Genomic DNA, 23,128 nt, shown 5'->3' on the forward strand with positions numbered 1-23,128 from the left:
ATGGTTTTTATCATATCACTTGAAAGCGAAAAAGTAAAAATTATCTAAGTAACAAAGTTTATTGCGTTCGGGGGTGACCGCAGCGAAGCGGGGCGGGTTAACATAAATGACAGGCGATATAATGTTAACATTTACTGCAATCTTCTATGGTTTTTATCATATCACTTGAAAGCGAAAAAGTAAAAATTATCTAAGTAACAAAGTTTATTGCGTTCGGGGGTGACCGCAGCGAAGCGGGGCGGGTTAACATAAATGACAGGCGATATAATGTTAACATTTACTGCAATCTTCTATGGTTTTTATCATATCACTTGAAAGCGAAAAAGTAAAAATTATCTAAGTAACAAAGTTTATTGCGTTCGGGGGTGACCGCAGCGAAGCGGGGCGGGTTAACATAAATGACAGGCGATATAATGTTAACATTTACTGATAGATCACAATCTTCTATGGTTTTTATCATATCACTTGAAAGCGAAAAAGTAAAAATTATCTAAGTAACAAAGTTTATTGCGTTCGGGGGTGACCGCAGCGAAGCGGGGCGGGTTAACATAAATGACAGGCGATATAATGTTAACATTTACTGCAATCTTCTATGGTTTTTATCATATCACTTGAAAGCGAAAAAGTAAAAATTATCTAAGTAACAAAGTTTATTGCGTTCGGGGGTGACCGCAGCGAAGCGGGGCGGGTTAACATAAATGACAGGCGATATAATGTTAACATTTACTGCAATCTTCTATGGTTTTTATCATATCACTTGAAAGCGAAAAAGTAAAAATTATCTAAGTAACAAAGTTTATTGCGTTCGGGGGTGACCGCAGCGAAGCGGGGCGGGTTAACATAAATGACAGGCGATATAATGTTAACATTTACTGCAATCTTCTATGGTTTTTATCATATCACTTGAAAGCGAAAAAGTAAAAATTATCTAAGTAACAAAGTTTATTGCGTTCGGGGGTGACCGCAGCGAAGCGGGGCGGGTTAACATAAATGACAGGCGATATAATGTTAACATTTACTGCAATCTTCTATGGTTTTTATCATATCACTTGAAAGCGAAAAAGTAAAAATTATCTAAGTAACAAAGTTTATTGCGTTCGGGGGTGACCGCAGCGAAGCGGGGCGGGTTAACATAAATGACAGGCGATATAATGTTAACATTTACTGCAATCTTCTATGGTTTTTATCATATCACTTGAAAGCGAAAAAGTAAAAATTATCTAAGTAACAAAGTTTATTGCGTTCGGGGGTGACCGCAGCGAAGCGGGGCGGGTTAACATAAATGACAGGCGATATAATGTTAACATTTACTGCAATCTTCTATGGTTTTTATCATATCACTTGAAAGCGAAAAAGTAAAAATTATCTAAGTAACAAAGTTTATTGCGTTCGGGGGTGACCGCAGCGAAGCGGGGCGGGTTAACATAAATGACAGGCGATATAATGTTAACATTTACTGCAATCTTCTATGGTTTTTATCATATCACTTGAAAGCGAAAAAGTAAAAATTATCTAAGTAACAAAGTTTATTGCGTTCGGGGGTGACCGCAGCGAAGCGGGGCGGGTTAACATAAATGACAGGCGATATAATGTTAACATTTACTGCAATCTTCTATGGTTTTTATCATATCACTTGAAAGCGAAAAAGTAAAAATTATCTAAGTAACAAAGTTTATTGCGTTCCGGGGTGACCGCAGCGAAGTGGGGCGGGTTAACATAAATGACAGGCGATATAATGTTAACATTTACTGCAATCTTCTATGGTTTTTATCATATCACTTGAAAGCGAAAAAGTAAAAATTATCTAAGTAACAAAGTTTATTGCGTTCGGGGGTGACCGCAGCGAAGCGGGGCGGGTTAACATAAATGACAGGCGATATAATGTTAACATTTACTGCAATCTTCTATGGTTTTTATCATATCACTTGAAAGCGAAAAAGTAAAAATTATCTAAGTAACAAAGTTTATTGCGTTCCGGGGTGACCGCAGCGAAGCGGGCGGGTTAACATAAATGACAGGCGATATAATGTTAACATTTACTGCAATCTTCTATGGTTTTTATCATATCACTTGAAAGCGAAAAAGTAAAAATTATCTAAGTAACAAAGTTTATTGCGTTCGGGGGTGACCGCAGCGAAGCGGGGCGGGTTAACATAAATGACAGGCGATATAATGTTAACATTTACTGCAATCTTCTATGGTTTTTATCATATCACTTGAAAGCGAAAAAGTAAAAATTATCTAAGTAACAAAGTTTATTGCGTTCCGGGGTGACCGCAGCGAAGCGGGGCGGGTTAACATAAATGACAGGCGATATAATGTTAACATTTACTGCAATCTTCTATGGTTTTTATCATATCACTTGAAAGCGAAAAAGTAAAAATTATCTAAGTAACAAAGTTTATTGCGTTCGGGGGTGACCGCAGCGAAGTGGGGCGGGTTAACATAAATGACAGGCGATATAATGTTAACATTTACTGCAATCTTCTATGGTTTTTATCATATCACTTGAAAGCGAAAAAGTAAAAATTATCTAAGTAACAAAGTTTATTGCGTTCCGGGGTGACCGCAGCGAAGTGGGGCGGGTTAACATAAATGACAGGCGATATAATGTTAACATTTACTGCAATCTTCTATGGTTTTTATCATATCACTTGAAAGCGAAAAAGTAAAAATTATCTAAGTAACAAAGTTTATTGCGTTCCGGGGTGACCGCAGCGAAGCGGGGCGGGTTAACATAAATGACAGGCGATATAATGTTAACATTTACTGCAATCTTCTATGGTTTTTATCATATCACTTGAAAGCGAAAAAGTAAAAATTATCTAAGTAACAAAGTTTATTGCGTTCCGGGGTGACCGCAGCGAAGTGGGGCGGGTTAACATAAATGACAGGCGATATAATGTTAACATTTACTGCAATCTTCTATGGTTTTTATCATATCACTTGAAAGCGAAAAAGTAAAAATTATCTAAGTAACAAAGTTTATTGCGTTCCGGGGTGACCGCAGCGAAGCGGGGCGGGTTAACATAAATGACAGGCGATATAATGTTAACATTTACTGCAATCTTCTATGGTTTTTATCATATCACTTGAAAGCGAAAAAGTAAAAATTATCTAAGTAACAAAGTTTATTGCGTTCTGGGGTGACCGCAGCGAAGTGGGGCGGGTTAACATAAATGACAGGCGATATAATGTTAACATTTACTGCAATCTTCTATGGTTTTTATCATATCACTTGAAAGCGAAAAAGTAAAAATTATCTAAGTAACAAAGTTTATTGCGTTCCGGGGTGACCGCAGCGAAGTGGGGCGGGTTAACATAAATGACAGGCGATATAATGTTAACATTTACTGCAATCTTCTATGGTTTTTATCATATCACTTGAAAGCGAAAAAGTAAAAATTATCTAAGTAACAAAGTTTATTGCGTTCCGGGGTGACCGCAGCGAAGTGGGGCGGGTTAACATAAATGACAGGCGATATAATGTTAACATTTACTGCAATCTTCTATGGTTTTTATCATATCACTTGAAAGCGAAAAAGTAAAAATTATCTAAGTAACAAAGTTTATTGCGTTCGGGGGTGACCGCAGCGAAGCGGGGCGGGTTAACATAAATGACAGGCGATATAATGTTAACATTTACTGCAATCTTCTATGGTTTTTATCATATCACTTGAAAGCGAAAAAGTAAAAATTATCTAAGTAACAAAGTTTATTGCGTTCCGGGGTGACCGCAGCGACGTGGGGCGGGTTAACATAAATGACAGGCGATATAATGTTAACATTTACTGCAATCTTCTATGGTTTTTATCATATCACTTGAAAGCGAAAAAGTAAAAATTATCTAAGTAACAAAGTTTATTGCGTTCCGGGGTGACCGCAGCGAAGTGGGGCGGGTTAACATAAATGACAGGCGATATAATGTTAACATTTACTGCAATCTTCTATGGTTTTTATCATATCACTTGAAAGCGAAAAAGTAAAAATTATCTAAGTAACAAAGTTTATTGCGTTCCGGGGTGACCGCAGCGAAGTGGGGCGGGTTAACATAAATGACAGGCGATATAATGTTAACATTTACTGCAATCTTCTATGGTTTTTATCATATCACTTGAAAGCGAAAAAGTAAAAATTATCTAAGTAACAAAGTTTATTGCGTTCGGGGGTGACCGCAGCGAAGCGGGGCGGGTTAACATAAATGACAGGCGATATAATGTTAACATTTACTGCAATCTTCTATGGTTTTTATCATATCACTTGAAAGCGAAAAAGTAAAAATTATCTAAGTAACAAAGTTTATTGCGTTCGGGGGTGACCGCAGCGAAGTGGGGCGGGTTAACATAAATGACAGGCGATATAATGTTAACATTTACTGCAATCTTCTATGGTTTTTATCATATCACTTGAAAGCGAAAAAGTAAAAATTATCTAAGTAACAAAGTTTATTGCGTTCGGGGGTGACCGCAGCGAAGCGGGGCGGGTTAACATAAATGACAGGCGATATAATGTTAACATTTACTGCAATCTTCTATGGTTTTTATCATATCACTTGAAAGCGAAAAAGTAAAAATTATCTAAGTAACAAAGTTTATTGCGTTCGGGGGTGACCGCAGCGAAGTGGGGCGGGTTAACATAAATGACAGGCGATATAATGTTAACATTTACTGCAATCTTCTATGGTTTTTATCATATCACTTGAAAGCGAAAAAGTAAAAATTATCTAAGTAACAAAGTTTATTGCGTTCGGGGGTGACCGCAGCGAAGCGGGGCGGGTTAACATAAATGACAGGCGATATAATGTTAACATTTACTGCAATCTTCTATGGTTTTTATCATATCACTTGAAAGCGAAAAAGTAAAAATTATCTAAGTAACAAAGTTTATTGCGTTCCGGGGTGACCGCAGCGAAGTGGGGCGGGTTAACATAAATGACAGGCGATATAATGTTAACATTTACTGCAATCTTCTATGGTTTTTATCATATCACTTGAAAGCGAAAAAGTAAAAATTATCTAAGTAACAAAGTTTATTGCGTTCGGGGGTGACCGCAGCGAAGCGGGGCGGGTTAACATAAATGACAGGCGATATAATGTTAACATTTACTGCAATCTTCTATGGTTTTTATCATATCACTTGAAAGCGAAAAAGTAAAAATTATCTAAGTAACAAAGTTTATTGCGTTCCGGGGTGACCGCAGCGAAGTGGGGCGGGTTAACATAAATGACAGGCGATATAATGTTAACATTTACTGCAATCTTCTATGGTTTTTATCATATCACTTGAAAGCGAAAAAGTAAAAATTATCTAAGTAACAAAGTTTATTGCGTTCCGGGGTGACCGCAGCGAAGCGGGGCGGGTTAACATAAATGACAGGCGATATAATGTTAACATTTACTGCAATCTTCTATGGTTTTTATCATATCACTTGAAAGCGAAAAAGTAAAAATTATCTAAGTAACAAAGTTTATTGCGTTCCGGGGTGACCGCAGCGAAGTGGGGCGGGTTAACATAAATGACAGGCGATATAATGTTAACATTTACTGCAATCTTCTATGGTTTTTATCATATCACTTGAAAGCGAAAAAGTAAAAATTATCTAAGTAACAAAGTTTATTGCGTTCCGGGGTGACCGCAGCGAAGTGGGGCGGGTTAACATAAATGACAGGCGATATAATGTTAACATTTACTGCAATCTTCTATGGTTTTTATCATATCACTTGAAAGCGAAAAAGTAAAAATTATCTAAGTAACAAAGTTTATTGCGTTCGGGGGTGACCGCAGCGAAGCGGGGCGGGTTAACATAAATGACAGGCGATATAATGTTAACATTTACTGCAATCTTCTATGGTTTTTATCATATCACTTGAAAGCGAAAAAGTAAAAATTATCTAAGTAACAAAGTTTATTGCGTTCGGGGGTGACCGCAGCGAAGCGGGGCGGGTTAACATAAATGACAGGCGATATAATGTTAACATTTACTGCAATCTTCTATGGTTTTTATCATATCACTTGAAAGCGAAAAAGTAAAAATTATCTAAGTAACAAAGTTTATTGCGTTCGGGGGTGACCGCAGCGAAGCGGGGCGGGTTAACATAAATGACAGGCGATATAATGTTAACATTTACTGCAATCTTCTATGGTTTTTATCATATCACTTGAAAGCGAAAAAGTAAAAATTATCTAAGTAACAAAGTTTATTGCGTTCCGGGGTGACCGCAGCGAAGTGGGGCGGGTTAACATAAATGACAGGCGATATAATGTTAACATTTACTGCAATCTTCTATGGTTTTTATCATATCACTTGAAAGCGAAAAAGTAAAAATTATCTAAGTAACAAAGTTTATTGCGTTCCGGGGTGACCGCAGCGAAGTGGGGCGGGTTAACATAAATGACAGGCGATATAATGTTAACATTTACTGCAATCTTCTATGGTTTTTATCATATCACTTGAAAGCGAAAAAGTAAAAATTATCTAAGTAACAAAGTTTATTGCGTTCCGGGGTGACCGCAGCGAAGTGGGGCGGGTTAACATAAATGACAGGCGATATAATGTTAACATTTACTGCAATCTTCTATGGTTTTTATCATATCACTTGAAAGCGAAAAAGTAAAAATTATCTAAGTAACAAAGTTTATTGCGTTCGGGGGTGACCGCAGCGAAGCGGGGCGGGTTAACATAAATGACAGGCGATATAATGTTAACATTTACTGCAATCTTCTATGGTTTTTATCATATCACTTGAAAGCGAAAAAGTAAAAATTATCTAAGTAACAAAGTTTATTGCGTTCGGGGGTGACCGCAGCGAAGCGGGGCGGGTTAACATAAATGACAGGCGATATAATGTTAACATTTACTGCAATCTTCTGTGGTTTTTATCATATCACTTGAAAGCGAAAAAGTAAAAATTATCTAAGTAACAAAGTTTATTGCGTTCGGGGGTGACCGCAGCAAAGCGGGGCGGGTTAACATAAATGACAGGCGATATAATGTTAACATTTACTGCAATCTTCTATGGTTTTTATCATATCACTTGAAAGCGAAAAAGTAAAAATTATCTAAGTAACAAAGTTTATTGCGTTCCGGGGTGACCGCAGCGAATTTGGGCGGGTTAACATAAATGACAGGCGATATAATGTTAACATTTACTGCAATCTTCTATGGTTTTTATCATATCACTTGAAAGCGAAAAAGTAAAAATTATCTAAGTAACAAAGTTTATTGCGTTCGGGGGTGACCGCAGCGAAGCGGGGCGGGTTAACATAAATGACAGGCGATATAATGTTAACATTTACTGCAATCTTCTATGGTTTTTATCATATCACTTGAAAGCGAAAAAGTAAAAATTATCTAAGTATCAAAGTTTATTGCGTTCGGGGGTGACCGCAGCGAAGCGGGGCGGGTTAACATAAATGACAGGCGATATAATGTTGACATTTACTGCAATCTTCTATGGTTTTTATCATATCACTTGAAAGCGAAAAAGTAAAAATTATCTAAGTAACAAAGTTTATTGCGTTCGGGGGTGACCGCAGCGAAGCGGGGCGGGTTAACATAAATGACAGGCGATATAATGTTAACATTTACTGCAATCTTCTATGGTTTTTATCATATCACTTGAAAGCGAAAAAGAAAAAATTATCTAAGTAACAAAGTTTATTGCGTTCGGGGGTGACCGCAGCGAAGCGGGGCGGGTTAACATAAATGACAGGCGATATAATGTTAACATTTACTGCAATCTTCTATGGTTTTTATCATATCACTTGAAAGCGAAAAAGTAAAAATTATCTAAGTAACAAAGTTTATTGCGTTCCGGGGTGACCGCAGCGAAGCGGGGCGGGTTAACATAAATGACAGGCGATATAATGTTAACATTTACTGCAATCTTCTATGGTTTTTATCATATCACTTGAAAGCGAAAAAGTAAAAATTATCTAAGTAACAAAGTTTATTGCGTTCCGGGGTGACCGCAGCGAAGCGGGGCGGGTTAACATAAATGACAGGCGATATAATGTTAACATTTACTGCAATCTTCTGTGGTTTTTATCATATCACTTGAAAGCGAAAAAGTAAAAATTATCTAAGTAACAAAGTTTATTGCGTTCGGGGGTGACCGCAGCAAAGCGGGGCGGGTTAACATAAATGACAGGCGATATAATGTTAACATTTACTGCAATCTTCTATGGTTTTTATCATATCACTTGAAAGCGAAAAAGTAAAAATTATCTAAGTAACAAAGTTTATTGCGTTCGGGGGTGACCGCAGCGAAGTGGGGCGGGTTAACATAAATGACAGGCGATATAATGTTAACATTTACTGCAATCTTCTATGGTTTTTATCATATCACTTGAAAGCGAAAAAGTAAAAATTATCTAAGTAACAAAGTTTATTGCGTTCGGGGGTGACCGCAGCGAAGCGGGGCGGGTTAACATAAATGACAGGCGATATAATGTTAACATTTACTGCAATCTTCTATGGTTTTTATCATATCACTTGAAAGCGAAAAAGTAAAAATTATCTAAGTAACAAAGTTTATTGCGTTCGGGGGTGACCGCAGCGAAGCGGGGCGGGTTAACATAAATGACAGGCGATATAATGTTAACATTTACTGCAATCTTCTATGGTTTTTATCATATCACTTGAAAGCGAAAAAGTAAAAATTATCTAAGTAACAAAGTTTATTGCGTTCCGGGGTGACCGCAGCGAAGCGGGGCGGGTTAACATAAATGACAGGCGATATAATGTTAACATTTACTGCAATCTTCTATGGTTTTTATCATATCACTTGAAAGCGAAAAAGTAAAAATTATCTAAGTAACAAAGTTTATTGCGTTCCGGGGTGACCGCAGCGAAGCGGGGCGGGTTAACATAAATGACAGGCGATATAATGTTAACATTTACTGCAATCTTCTATGGTTTTTATCATATCACTTGAAAGCGAAAAAGTAAAAATTATCTAAGTAACAAAGTTTATTGCGTTCGGGGGTGACCGCAGCGAAGCGGGGCGGGTTAACATAAATGACAGGCGATATAATGTTAACATTTACTGCAATCTTCTATGGTTTTTATCATATCACTTGAAAGCGAAAAAGTAAAAATTATCTAAGTAACAAAGTTTATTGCGTTCCGGGGTGACCGCAGCGAAGCGGGGCGGGTTAACATAAATGACAGGCGATATAATGTTAACATTTACTGCAATCTTCTATGGTTTTTATCATATCACTTGAAAGCGAAAAAGTAAAAATTATCTAAGTAACAAAGTTTATTGCGTTCCGGGGTGACCGCAGCGAAGCGGGGCGGGTTAACATAAATGACAGGCGATATAATGTTAACATTTACTGCAATCTTCTATGGTTTTTATCATATCACTTGAAAGCGAAAAAGTAAAAATTATCTAAGTAACAAAGTTTATTGCGTTCGGGGGTGACCGCAGCGAAGCGGGGCGGGTTAACATAAATGACAGGCGATATAATGTTAACATTTACTGCAATCTTCTATGGTTTTTATCATATCACTTGAAAGCGAAAAAGTAAAAATTATCTAAGTAACAAAGTTTATTGCGTTCGGGGGTGACCGCAGCGAAGCGGGGCGGGTTAACATAAATGACAGGCGATATAATGTTAACATTTACTGCAATCTTCTATGGTTTTTATCATATCACTTGAAAGCGAAAAAGTAAAAATTATCTAAGTAACAAAGTTTATTGCGTTCCGGGGTGACCGCAGCGAAGCGGGGTGAACGCTTCTAGTAATAATAATAATAATAATAATAAAAGGAAATCTGTTAGTTTTACGCCCCACGTTTATACCGGCTAGGCTAAAGGAAACGGTGAGGTGAGGAATGAGTGGAAATGGTGGAATGAAGAAAGTGGGAAGAAACGGGAAGATCCCGAGAAAACTCATGCACACGCTGTTTGTCCACCACAAACTTCACTTGGTGCGAGCTGCGGTCGAACCAAGGATCCCATGCGCCAGAGGTTAACGCTCTATCACTGAGCCTCCGCAGCCCCAAATAATAATAATAATAATATTCAAATATAAATATTCTCCAAATGTAAGTACAAACTGGGGCAGGACTAAATGCATTATGATTTTTTTGCATTTCATTCGTTCATCTTTTTCTCATTTGTTGATATTTTTCGTTCTATTATAACGAAGAATTCTCTTTTTACGACAGTAAGTAAAGCTTCTCTTTTTCTCCTTCCTCTCAGCACACAGATACACACAAACCTTCTTTCTCATTCCTCCTTCTGAATGAAAAAAAGCGTTGTTCTTTCCGTTAGGCAGAGTATTATAGCGGATGGCTGAGTAGAATAATCACCAAGTGACAACGGGTTATATGTGCTTCCTCAAATCTGTGCCAGAGTACACTGCTATAACGTGGAATGGTTAGCGTACTTGTATCTAGTCCTAGTGGAAGTTACGACTGGAATGAATTTCAAAATTTCAGGAAACAGGTATCAGTTTATTTTAACTAGAATCACAACTGTAGGAGAAATAAGTACAGATTTTGAAAGTTGGATGTTTTTTTGAGCGAGCAAATATTCAGCATTGACATTAGTCGAATGTCCCATCAAGAAAACATTTTAAACAAACGTGAGTAACTTTTAATTGAAGTTCATGTAAATTCTTTCAACTATAATTTTGATCTAAACCACAACAACACACTGAGCAAGGCTATATGAGAAAAATATAAAAAAACTCAATTACATAACACTTTCAACACTTTAACTGTGTGTTTGTCAGACTTCCAGTCCTGTGAAGACACAGTTCTGTGTCGAGCTGTTACGTGATTGTGTTTTTATACATTTTTATTACATAGCCTTGCTCAGTGTGTTGTATTTTAGTTTGACAACATGCAAACAAGGCGTGATAGAATAGTTATAATTAGCATATTAGCAATTTCACGGTCACTAATTTAGGAGGTTTAGAAATTTTAAAGTAATTATTTAATACAAATACCAGAAGAGCCAAATCAATTTCCTACATTATTAAGGTCCAAAGCAAACATGGAGATACTAATCATCCTACGTTAAAAAGGACAAGAGTTAAAATGTCACTATGTAACAGAATTCAGATATGAAACTTCGGTTAAAGGACTAGAAACTTCACTCCCTTTTTCACTTTAATAGCAGTAAACGTGTACTTTCACTCCATTCGCTAGTTCATGTTACTTATTTAGTTAAGTTTTGCTTAAAATTATTGCATTTGAAACCCACAACTTTAAGGGTGGAAGTTGCACACACACAGTTTTTCTGTGCTTCCTGTACAATTACGCAATCGCTAATGTGAAGCATCCTGCTTTCATACAGAGAACGTTAACTACCTGGGTAGGGGGCACGACAGCTCAGTGGTACAGCGCTTACCTTTGGTACGTGTGGTCCCTTAAGTTTGTGGTGGAAAACATCGTATCCATGTGTTTTACCGGAATACTTCCTTTCCTCCCATGATCTTATTCCACGAATTCTTTCATCATCATTCATTTGTCTCCCTTAGCCGAAAGAGTATACACGTGGAATGTTAAACTGAAAGATTTCATTTCATCTACCTAGGTGAAGGCATTAGGTTGATGCTACAAGCTATCAAAACAAATTTACCATCCATGTATTTTCTTTTCAAGATTGAGAGTAGTGTAGCAGATATATAATGTCTTTGTTTGACAATTTGCTGTTTTTAAAGATTTCTACTGATATTTAGTCATTTTATATGGGTCTATTTTTCAGTATGTCAGAATTTTAAATTATTGATCACTGTTCTTAAATAAAAGCGTAATTTTTGTAATTTACTTTCGAATCATAACTATTCAATTGAGTCGTTTTTGAATCTGGTCTATCTCTGAAGAACTTCGGTTAAAGAATTCCAGACCACAGATGCATACTCTAATTTTGGTGTGCCTTTAACTTTGTACAAGATAGTATATTCATTATTCGTAAATTTTTTTTAATGGGTTGAAAGAAATCCTAAAAGTTACGTGGCATCTCTAAAAACATTAATGTTACGTGTTCACCAAGAGAAAGCTTTCCATCAAGTGTTTTTTTTTTCTAAGTCACTTGTATTTTTAACTTTTTCTTGATTTACACCATTTATACAGTATGTAGTCACTATATAATTTGTTTGTCTTTTTTATGAGATGGTTCTTGTTTTAATTTACGTTACAAGACATTTAATTTTCATAGTCCTGAGCACATCATTTCCTGTATGTGCCAAAGTCTAGGAAGTATTCAGTTTTGCTTCCTATCGCTTGCTTCTTTTACTTAAAAGAATTGCAATATTGACGTCGCGCTACGTATCTTATGGATCCTCCATAACGATTAATGCAAAATTACACTTTTTGTGTGAAATAGATAACATTTCCCCCCTCTTTTCTTTCGGTAATAGCTGTGTATTGTATTGTATGAGGCTATGTGGAATGTAAATTTGCGTCCTAGGCAAACTAGTTAAGCGTCCTAGACAAATTAGTTAAATAAGTTATTACGCAATTGAGTATGTGAATATATACATAAGTAACTTGACATATTTTAGTTATAAGAAATATCTTTCTTTAGATCCATGCTGGCATAACACAATGGCAAGTCAAGAAGAACTTATGGAAGTAATTCAACTTCTGTCCTGCAGGCCAGGACATAGTCAGTCCACTCAACTGTATCATCCCAGTAGACATTTACCAGGTATGTTAAATGATTGTGAATACGAAATATTGTAAATCCCTACTTAGTAAGTATACCCAGCATCTTGAGGCAGTTGTTAAGCTGTTTGAATTTTGAGGCGATTTTGATTTAATTTGAGTTTGAGTTTAGCATCTGCTGCTACACCTTATCGTGGGATCTAAAGCACATGAGCTCCCGCCTGAAATCGAACCCGGGTCTCCCACGCCAAAGACGCGTATGCTAACCGCTTAACTATGAGAAAGCCCGAATTATGAGACGAGCGTGTGACGCCAATGTTAATAGTGTTTGGTCGATCATAGCTTTGTTTTTAAAGTTGTAAAAGTGTTGAAACTGCTTAAAAATTCATCATCGGAAAATCTTAATATTTTTTCACGCATAGATGAACATAATTTGAATTGCTTAAATACCTTTCACTTCAGAGCTTCCATTTGGTTTATTAATACTATGAGCTGGCGATTGAGGAATACTTGCATTCAGTTTACATGGTTTTATATTCAACGTCCAATTAGGGCACAGACTTTTACTATTTAACTTAGTATCTTGATTGAATTCAGAACTTCATAATTGATGCGTGTGGTTCACACCCAAGGGAAAATACTATTCACAACACCCAGTAATTAAACGCGAGAAAAATTATTAGTTTACTCATGATTATTATTTTGTGATATAGTCAAATCTGTGAAGGATATACATTATTCCAATTATATAGATACTATATTATTATTATTATTATTATTATTATTATTATTATTATTATTATTATTATTATTATTATTATTATTATTAAGTATTCTGCCTTTTGGCAGGTCCTTGGACTAAAGAGGATTTTTTTCTTCTTAATTTTGAATTTTGGCCTGGAAATGTTTCTTCCGTGTTTCTCGATTTTCAGCTTTGTCTTTTAACTCCCAATATTTTCTTCTGTATTTCAAACCATCGATCACTCGTGTTCTTATTCCTCGCTTTCCTTCCGTCTTTCCTTCTATGGCGGTATGAAAAATACAATTTCTTCGCAAGATATGTCCAATCCAATAGGCTTTTCTGCGAAGGATGGTGGCTAGAAGCGTCCTCTTTTCTCCTATCCGTTTTAAAACATCTTCGTTTGTTGTTCTCGTTGTCCATTTTATCTTCTCCATCTTCCTCCAACACCACATTTCGAAGCTCTCTAAATATTTAACTTCCGTAATGTCCAAGTCTCTGAACGTGAAGTCCAATGCTCCATATATAGCACTTGACCAATTCTTCCTTAGTCCAGTATTAAAGCTGCTAGTTAAGAGTGACCTTTTCTTGTTGAATGCTTCTTTGGCTATGGCTCTTTGGTGCAGTAAGCGTCTCTCACCAAAATACTTCCCAAATATTTGGAATGATCGACCTCTTCAAGTTCTCTTTGCTGTAATTTGACCCGTAAGGGCGCATTTCCACAGGATATTGGGGCCGCGGTGGCTCAGTGGTAGAGCGTTCACCTCTGGTGCTTGGGGTCGCGGGTTCGATCCCAGCCCCCGCCAAGTGAACTTTGTGGTGGACAAACACCGCGTGCGTGGGTTTTCTCGGGGTTCTCCCGTTTCCTCCCACTTTCTTCATTCCACCATTTCATTCATTACTCATCATCACCGTCTCCTTTAGCCTAACCGGCATAACCGTGGGACGTAAAACTCAAAGATTTCATTTTCATTTTCGGTGCTCTCCCGTTTCCTCCCACTTTCTTCATTCCAACATTTCATTCATTACTCATCGTCACCGTCTCCTTTAGCCTAACCGGCATAACCGTGGGACGTAAAATTCAAAGATTTCATTTTCATTTTTTCCCACAGGATATTCTCATGACTTTCGATTTTTTGATGTTGATTTTTATTTCATATAGTTTTCCAGTGTCAACTATTTTGTCAGTCATCTTCTGTAGTCTTTCCTCGGTTCTAGCTATAATAATAGTATCATCCTACGATACGATATTACACCTTACATATATACAATTGTATATATGTATTATATATTTATGTATCAGGTACTTTAGAAGATATTGAGTGTGTGCACGATATGGTGTTAGTGTCTGAAATCTCATGATATATGAGTTGCAGCGAGTCAGACCTAACGCCATTTGACAATCTACAGTTTATGTTAGTAGATGTGCGAGTGTTGGAATTCTTATGGTCACATATAAGGTACAAAGCAATGAAGATGAATGAACTTTCTGGAAAACGGCGCTACATTTTAGAGTTTGTTTAAATAAAGGCACAAATGCTGCACAGCTACGTTAAAAAAAATTATGCTGTTTATGGGAAAAAATATATTATCAAAAGCACCAGGCAAAAGATGGTTCATTTACTCTCGTGCTGGAAATTTGATGTCCAAAATGATTCTCGCAATACGTGACTAATCGTAGCAAAAGGGAATGATACTCCGGTGAAAATCTAGCAAGGCAGGCATGTAAAGCAGTCATATTACAAAGGATCTAAACATTCATCACTAAACAATGTTAAACCATTTGGAGAAAGCTGACTATAAAATGGTGTTCGACGTTTGAATGCAACATGATCAGATTGAAAAAAAATTAGTCTATCTAATTTCCGTTTACGAATCTCTACTGAAACATAACGAACTTGAGTCATTTCTGAAGCTGCCACAATCTGTGGTCAAGCCGACAATGACACCCAGAAAGGTTGTGCTATGCCTCTGATGGGATTGGAAGGCATCGTGTATGATGAGCTGCTGACGCCGGCCAGAACGATAGTCTCCGACCTGTATTGCTGACTATTAGCTCGAGTGCACCTAGCAAGTCAAAAGAAGCGGCCTGAACTGCTCAACAGAAAGTGTATCGTATATTACACTGACAGCGCCATACTGCATACACATTTAAAAACAGATCAGAAATTAAGATAACTTGACTCAAAAGTTCTAATGCATCCACCGTATAGCTCAGACCTGGGACCGTAAGATTATTTTTTCTTTTGGTCTCTGCAGAGCTATTTGAATGGTGTTATTTTCAAAAGAGACCTATGAAAACCTCGCGTCTCTATTTCTTGACCAAAAACTATACAAGTATAGCCACGAGGTTCGTATTACCGCAGAATGACAGAATGTCATCAAGCAAAATGGCAAATGGTGCATATATGGTTTCATATTATTTTCAAATCACAATAGAGTGGTCCTGGGTTAAATTTCCTGTAGGAACACTCAGTCGAAAAAGTAGAACTGCTTTTTCAGTCCTCCATCCTGAGTGATGCTTTTCCTGGGTTTGCCTTATTTACACCAGGCAAATGCCGGGATGGTACCTAACGTACAGGTCCCAGACCGCGTCTTTCCTCCTCACCTTTCCCGGATGGATGCTCGCCGAGGGGCGTCATTCCTCATACATGACGGGCTCAAGGCCGTAGATTCCGGGAATGCCCGGAAATATGTATAAATACATACATTCAAATCACAATTAATGTATTCTCAATTTTGAACTTCAGAGCCTCAGTCATTTTTAGAAAGTCTGGTCTAGTGACTACTGCGTGCCTTTGATGTTTGCGATCCCGAATTCGATTCCCCGCGAGCAAGTGTGGAACTCACTATAGTGGTTCAGATTCCACTTTAAAGAACACATTGTCCTGTATAGCCTTGCTGCTGACATTACGTAAATAGAAATCAATTAACCAATATATACATAACGCTTACTTGGCATAAATGTTATGTAATAGGGTACAATGGTATTATGTAGTAGGCAATAAATCATGTTTTCCTCTTTATCATTAAATCATTGTCGTTGTTTCAGCAATTTCTGTATATAAAAGATGTCGTCCTGAATAACTGACTAACCAACGCTCAGGTCAAACTACTTGGGTTAAAAACTTTAAATTTGGACAGTAGGTAAATAGTCGTGACGTACGGTGCCACTATGGAAGATTTTTTTGGAAAATCAACAAGGGGGGATAGGGGCAATTATTATATTAACATGTCCATATCTCGAAATGTATGAAGATTAGACACATTAAATATGGTATTTGGACTTATCATTTAAAATAATAAGACACGTGATTCAGCGTGTTTTGATATTTGACCTTAGAGGGAAGAAAATGGGTGGTACAAATAAAAAGGAGTTGGATTATAATAAGATGGCTATATTATAATAAAATGACCATATCTCGGAATTCCTTTAAAATTAGAGACATGAAATTTAGTATTTGGAGTTTTCATTTGACATAAACAAATACGTCTTAAGGCGTTTTTGGATATTTATGTTAGAAGGGATCAGAAGAGGTGGGAAGAAAATGAAATATTTGAGTTTTTAACGTCTCAAGATTATACCCGTTAGGCTAAAGGACACGTTGATTAAAGCAAGTGAATGATGGAAGAATTGGTGGAATGAGAAAGTGGAAGGAAACGGAGTAGTCCGAGAAAAAGAGATGGGAAGAGAAATAGGGGTGGAATTTCAATTATTGTAGTAAAATATCCATATCTCGGAATCTCTTAAGGTTAGAGACATGAAATTTGTTGTTTGAACCCTTCATTTAAAGCAGTTGAATAATCTTTCATCGTTCTTTGATATTTATCCTAGAAGTGAGGAAAGAGGTGAGAAGAAAAAGGATAGGGTTTGCAGTTATTATAAGATGATGTCCTGATCTCAGAATCCCTTAAGGTTAGAGACATGAAATTGTGTGTTTGGACTGATAATCTAAAATACTTAAGCGCTTGTTTCGGAATTTTGAATGTTTGATCTAGAATGGAAAAAAAGAGATGGCCATGCTTCCCTAAGATGCCCGTACGAGACGGTCGAGTTATGTGCAAGACTTGGTGTTCAAACGAATTCCACATGAGAGGTGCAGAAGGAAGAACGCATAATATTGCCAATATTTACACGTGAGGGCATTTTCTGGTTTTACTATATAACATTTTGAAACTTCTAGTGGCCTTGTGCAGAAGACTGAACAAGTAATTTTACAAGAATAGAATTCCAAAGAGAAAAGAAAGGAAAGAAAATGAAATGATTTTTTCAGGCCAAAGGAGATAGATAACTAATGAAAGTGAATAATTTGAAATTAAATTTTTGTACCCTCCCACAGGGAATCGAACCGGAGACCACGTGCACCGAAGGCACATGTGCTAGCCACTAGACCTATGAGGAGTCCTCTTAAACTACGTGAAGTGAATATAGAAACCGGAAGTAGTAGATCAATAACTTCCGAGTGCAAAAATAATAATGAGAGACATGAAAGACATCTAAAAGATCTTTTCGCTCTCTCTCACTGTTATTACTACGTAGGAATCAATATTGAAACCAGGAGTTGTACTAGTTTTTACAACTTCTGGCTTCCGTAGAAACATAAAGTTGAAAAGCCTATTCTTAGGATTCGGAACCCATAACGAAAACCGTTTGTCACCTGTTACCGTTTTTGCTCTATAAGAATCAATATTAGATGATCATAAATATAGTTGGTTTCTACCACTTTTGATTGGAATAGAGAAGTAAAGTCGTAAATCAATTCTAATTTTGCAGTACTGAATAATTTTTAAAAACATACTTCTCCCCATTATTACAGTTTTCTTTTACTATGGCGTCCAGTATTGAAACCGAAAACCGTTGATTTCCACCACTTCCTGTTTGCATAGAGGGTACGGATGGTCAATTCCGGAATTTTTACTTCCCGGAATCCGGAAAGTAAAGTCGGAAAAATTCCAGAATTCGAAAAAATCCGGATTTCGGAAAAATTGACATTCGGAAAAATTTCGGAATTCTAAATTCCGAATTTTTCCGACATCGGAATTTATCCGAATTATGGAATTTTTCCGACCGGAATTTATCCGAAATCCGGAAAGTGAAATTTCCAACTCTGGATGGAGATCATATTGTAATCGGAGATCGTAGTAAATTTACACCACTTCTGATTCTAATAGAGAGGAACGGATGGAGACAATACCTTTTTTCAGACGTTAATCGATTCCCTCCATAAATAGAACACTTGTTGCTATTTGTTACCTTTTCTGTTTTCTGGCGATCAACGCTGAAACCGGAAATGGTCAATTTATGCCATATCCCCTCTCAATAGAGGGTTAACGGATGAGATAAAACCTATTCTTGGGATGCTTAAGCGATTTAATAATTGCTGTTGCTATCTGTTTTTGTCTTTTTTCCATGGTGATCAACGTTGAAACCGAAAATGGAAAATTTCCACCACTTCTGGCTGAATAGAGGATTGAGAAAAGAGATGCAGCTTATTGTTAGAGTGCTCAGTCTATTCCAGGAAGCTGCTTCTTGCTACCTCTTTCCGTCCTTGCTCTATGGAGGTCAATATCGAAATCAGGAGTAGTACTGAAAACCACTTGTGGTTAAGATAGTATATATTTTCTTGAGACAAGAAATCGCTGTTACTTTGTATTGAAACCTTAAATGGTTAATTTCTGCTACTTCCTGATTTAATAGATGGTAGATGGAGGAGATCGAACTCAGTTTTCAGAGCCCAAATTGATGCAAAAGGTTTTCTCTGCAAGCTCTGATTGTTTCTACTCTACGGCAATCAACACTGGATTGGAAATGTTAAATTTCTGTCACTTTCGGTTTCAGTGGAGTGGATTGAATCTGGTGTTGCGACACTGCGTCCATTCCAAGAAATCACTTCTTTTTATCGCTTTGCATTATTGTTATATGAAGATCAGTGGCGGCGCTACATGGGAGGGGGGCGAGGAGGGGCGACCACCACCCCAATATTTTTTCTCGCCCCCTCCCATTTTTCTATGGTGTAAGAATATAAAATTTACAGCGAAAGTAATATAAACTTTATTCAAAAAGTGACTATGAAGTTATATCACCCTTGTTTTACTTTTTGTTAGATGTCATTCATTAGTTTTCTCAGCCTATGCACATTCTTTTGCAACCCGACGAATAGTTGATTATCCGTTTGGTTTTAAATATTCAGACTGAACGGACCAGGCCAATTCAGTAAATTTGGATATAATGCTTATGTAGGTAGAACATGGCGAGAACAGTCAGGTTCGACAGCTCCAAGGGTGGTCTCATTTGAATGGGATCATGGTGATGCAGAAGAAGAATTTTCAAGTAACTATGAGTCGTGACAAGAAGGTTCTTCCGAGTCCGTCTCAGAAGATGTCAATCGGATAGAAGAAACTGATAAGAATGAATAGTTTCCAGTAACGAGTATTCCTGGACGAAAATAAATTGCGTCTTCTCTGTCTGAGAAACCAAGACAGCCCGTTCTTAAAATCTATCCATGAGCCAAGTATGGCAATGATTGGCGCCATTTTCACTCAGCATCCTATTCATCATTTCCTTGGTTGAAATACATAGTTACTGAGAACAGTGTTCTTTGTTTCACGTGTCGGTTCTCTTTAGTAGGGGTTGAAAAATCCGTCTTTTGCGAAAAAGGTTATAACACTGAAAGAAAGCTATGGATAAAAATGGTATAATAAAACAATACGATCCAAGTGTTAGCCATAAACAGTGCATGGTATAATGGGACAGTTTTCGTTCGATGAAAGAGGGAAAATCGGATCAGTCTGTTCTGAGCAAACTTTCTGATGCAAATAATAAAAAAAATATATATATTCGAATTTAACAGGTACTATGTTGCGACATTAGCAGAAATTCTACTTTTGACTGCGAATCAGAACATGTCACAAAGGGGACATGATGAAAGTGCGGATAGTTTTAACAGAGGCAACTTCCTGGAGCTACTTCAGTTCACCGCTATGATGAACATATTCGTGCAAAACTCAACGACTTGCCAAGAAATGCGAAGTATACGCATCACTCCATACAAAACGAACTCTTGACAGTCATGGCGAAAATGGTGTTGCAAGAAATAGTTAAGGAAGTGAGCCAGTCTGTGTATTTCGCTATCCTTCATACGAAACAGAAGATTTTAGTAAAAAAGCACAGTTGTACATTGTTATTCGATATTACTACAAGAACAGTGCATGAAAAGTTTTTTAGGAAATCATCCATGTCCTTCCTTAAAAGCATCAGATCTTGTGAATTACATTAAAAATACATTGTCTGAGTGTGGCATCGACATAAACAACTCTACTGCACGAAGTTACGACGGTGCACCAGTGATGAGTGGGCATTTAGAAGGTGTGAAAACTCTCTTATGTCAAGAAATATCTGAAGCTTTGTATGTTCACTGTTACAACCACAGATAAAGTTTGGTGATAGTGGACGTGTGCCGGGCAATAAAGTAAGTTCGCGCTTTCTTCACTGCTCTCCAGCAGTTGTATATCTTCATATCTCATTCCACTGTCAATTCAGTGTTTATTGAACTACAGAAATGACACGCTTCCAAGCTTATAAAGCTAAAGGTATCTCCCTTTGTACCTGTTTGTACCACTTCAGTAATAAAGGTTTTTGAAAACCATTTTATTGTCCAATTTTAATTAAATATTGAATTTCTTGGTTGAGTCACCAGGAAGATCAGAAAGTAGAAGAGCTCTCCTAAAGTTTTTCCAAAGGAAGATCGATGGCACCGACCATCGGCCAACAACAAATGCCGAAGAGGACAAATGGATTGGCGTCCCCCTGATCGCACGTATTTCGGCAAAAATTAAGAAAATATTGAATACATATAACATCAAGGTCTCCGAAGTTCCTCCTAAATATATAGAAAAATATATTACAAATTTTAAATCATTTTTTACTGATCCCCAACAAAGTAGTGGCATCTATTGAGTTAAATGTCAATGTGACCAAATATGGCCAAGCCAAAATGAATATTTGTACCAGAATCGCTGAGCACATTCATACATCCAAATCTCGTAGCTTACAACAGTTATCTGGATTGGCATCACATCTCAAATAAAATAACCTCAACATTGCTAATTCATGTTTGATCGAAAAAGCAAAACAGCAGCTGAACGGAAAATTAAAGAAGCTTATTACATTCATAACGAGAAACCGGCACTCAATTCAGATAAAGGTGACATAAATGCCATTTGGAGCAGTGTTTTTACTACTCATTTCTGTCGTCTGGAAGGTAATGAAAAAAGAAAAACAGTAAACAACAGTGAACAGTAACAAGTGAATTACTATTAACATATATCTATTTCTAGTGACAAGATTTTTGCTTCTCATATTTTTAAAATTCTTTTTAAGCATTTTTACCTATCCATAATTTCTTTCCTATAGTTTAAATTCTTTCCAAAGTATGCGTAGGCTGAAGATGAAGACAATGTTCTTCGAAAGTACTTCCTAGTGATGTGGTTTGTTTCTTGCGGTGACTAATAGCATTTTACTAACGTTATTTCTAATTATCACCGCTCGCAATACAGTCATAATGTCTTTATAAAATTCATATGTCAATTCTTGTTTCAAGTACATCGTTTTTATAGCATGTAGGCTGTAGGCATACGTGCTTCTAACATTTACAATTCACTTTACTGTATTTGTGTGATAATAGTTCTTTCAATATTTGTTGAGAGTTTATGTTTCTGTGTTTTGCTTACATCAAAGAGTGTCCAGAAACATGCCATGTTCGTTTGCTACCCACAAGTATAAAGCTGTTTATTCAGAAATAAATTGGATTGGTAGAAACTCAGAATTAAATAATAATAATAATAATAATAATAATAATAATAATAATAATAATAATAATAATAATAATAATAATAAAAGGAAAACAAGTGTGGTTGCCTCGCCTCCCCAAAATTTTTCTTGCATCTCCTCTTGCCCCCCTACTATTATGAGCCTAGTGCTGCCACTGATAAAGATCAATATTGAAACCGGGAGTAGTAGCACATTTCTACCACTTCAGGTTTTAATACGGACATGCAAGAAAGCTAGTTTCTTTTCTTGAGGCACTGAATCGCTCCAGGAAAAAACACCTTGTCTCTGTCTGTTACAGTTTTTCTTCTATGGCGTTGAACCGGATATTGGCAATTTCTATCGCTTCAGAGTTGAATATAGGGTTAACTGATGAGATGAAACCTATCTTTGGGACACTGAGTTGATTCCAAATAGTGACTATACCTATCTGCTACCATCTTCGTTCCATAGCAATTAACCATTGAAAGTGAAAGTTGTAAATGTCTACTACTTCCTGTTTGAATAGGTGGTTTACGAAGGATATGGAACTTATTACTGGGCATTGAGTTGATTCCAAGAAATTGCTTATCGCTATTTCTTTCCATTTTTGCTCTTGGCAATCAACGTTGGAACCACAAATGGTAAATTTACTACTTCCGGTTTAGTAGAGTTGTGCAGGTGAAGATAATATCTTTTCTTGACTTAATCGATTTCAAAACACTTCTTGTCGCTATCTATTATGGTTTTTTTCTATGGCAATCAACATTGAAACCGGAAATGGTTAATTTCTACCTCTTTAGGCATGAAAGGAGGTTGACGAATGAGATGAAAGCTAGTCTTCGGGCGGTGAATCGATTTCAAAAAATTGTTTATCTATACTTTCCCGTTTCTTCTTTATGTCTATCAACATTGAAACAGTACAAGATAATTTTCTACCGTTCCGGTTTGAATATAG

The 23,128-nt window shown here is 36.9% G+C and overlaps 1 protein-coding gene across 11 annotated transcripts in view; it reads left to right on the plus strand.

Moving 5' to 3' along the window:
* Positions 1–23,128, plus strand: part of LOC145673876 (uncharacterized) — a 254,260-nt gene that overhangs the window by 111,987 nt on the left and 119,145 nt on the right. For all 11 annotated transcript variants that reach the window (XM_081743658.1, XM_081743659.1, XM_081743654.1 and 8 more), the window contains one exon: positions 12,546–12,668. In XM_081743658.1, coding sequence (XP_081599784.1) covers positions 12,546–12,668 — 123 coding nt within the window. The remainder of the gene's footprint in view (positions 1–12,545; positions 12,669–23,128) is intronic.

Source organism: Thermobia domestica, chromosome 17, assembly GCF_964235325.1.
Source record: "Thermobia domestica chromosome 17, izTheDome1.hap1.1, whole genome shotgun sequence".
In the NCBI taxonomy this organism is placed as follows: Eukaryota; Metazoa; Arthropoda; class Insecta; order Zygentoma; family Lepismatidae; genus Thermobia; species Thermobia domestica.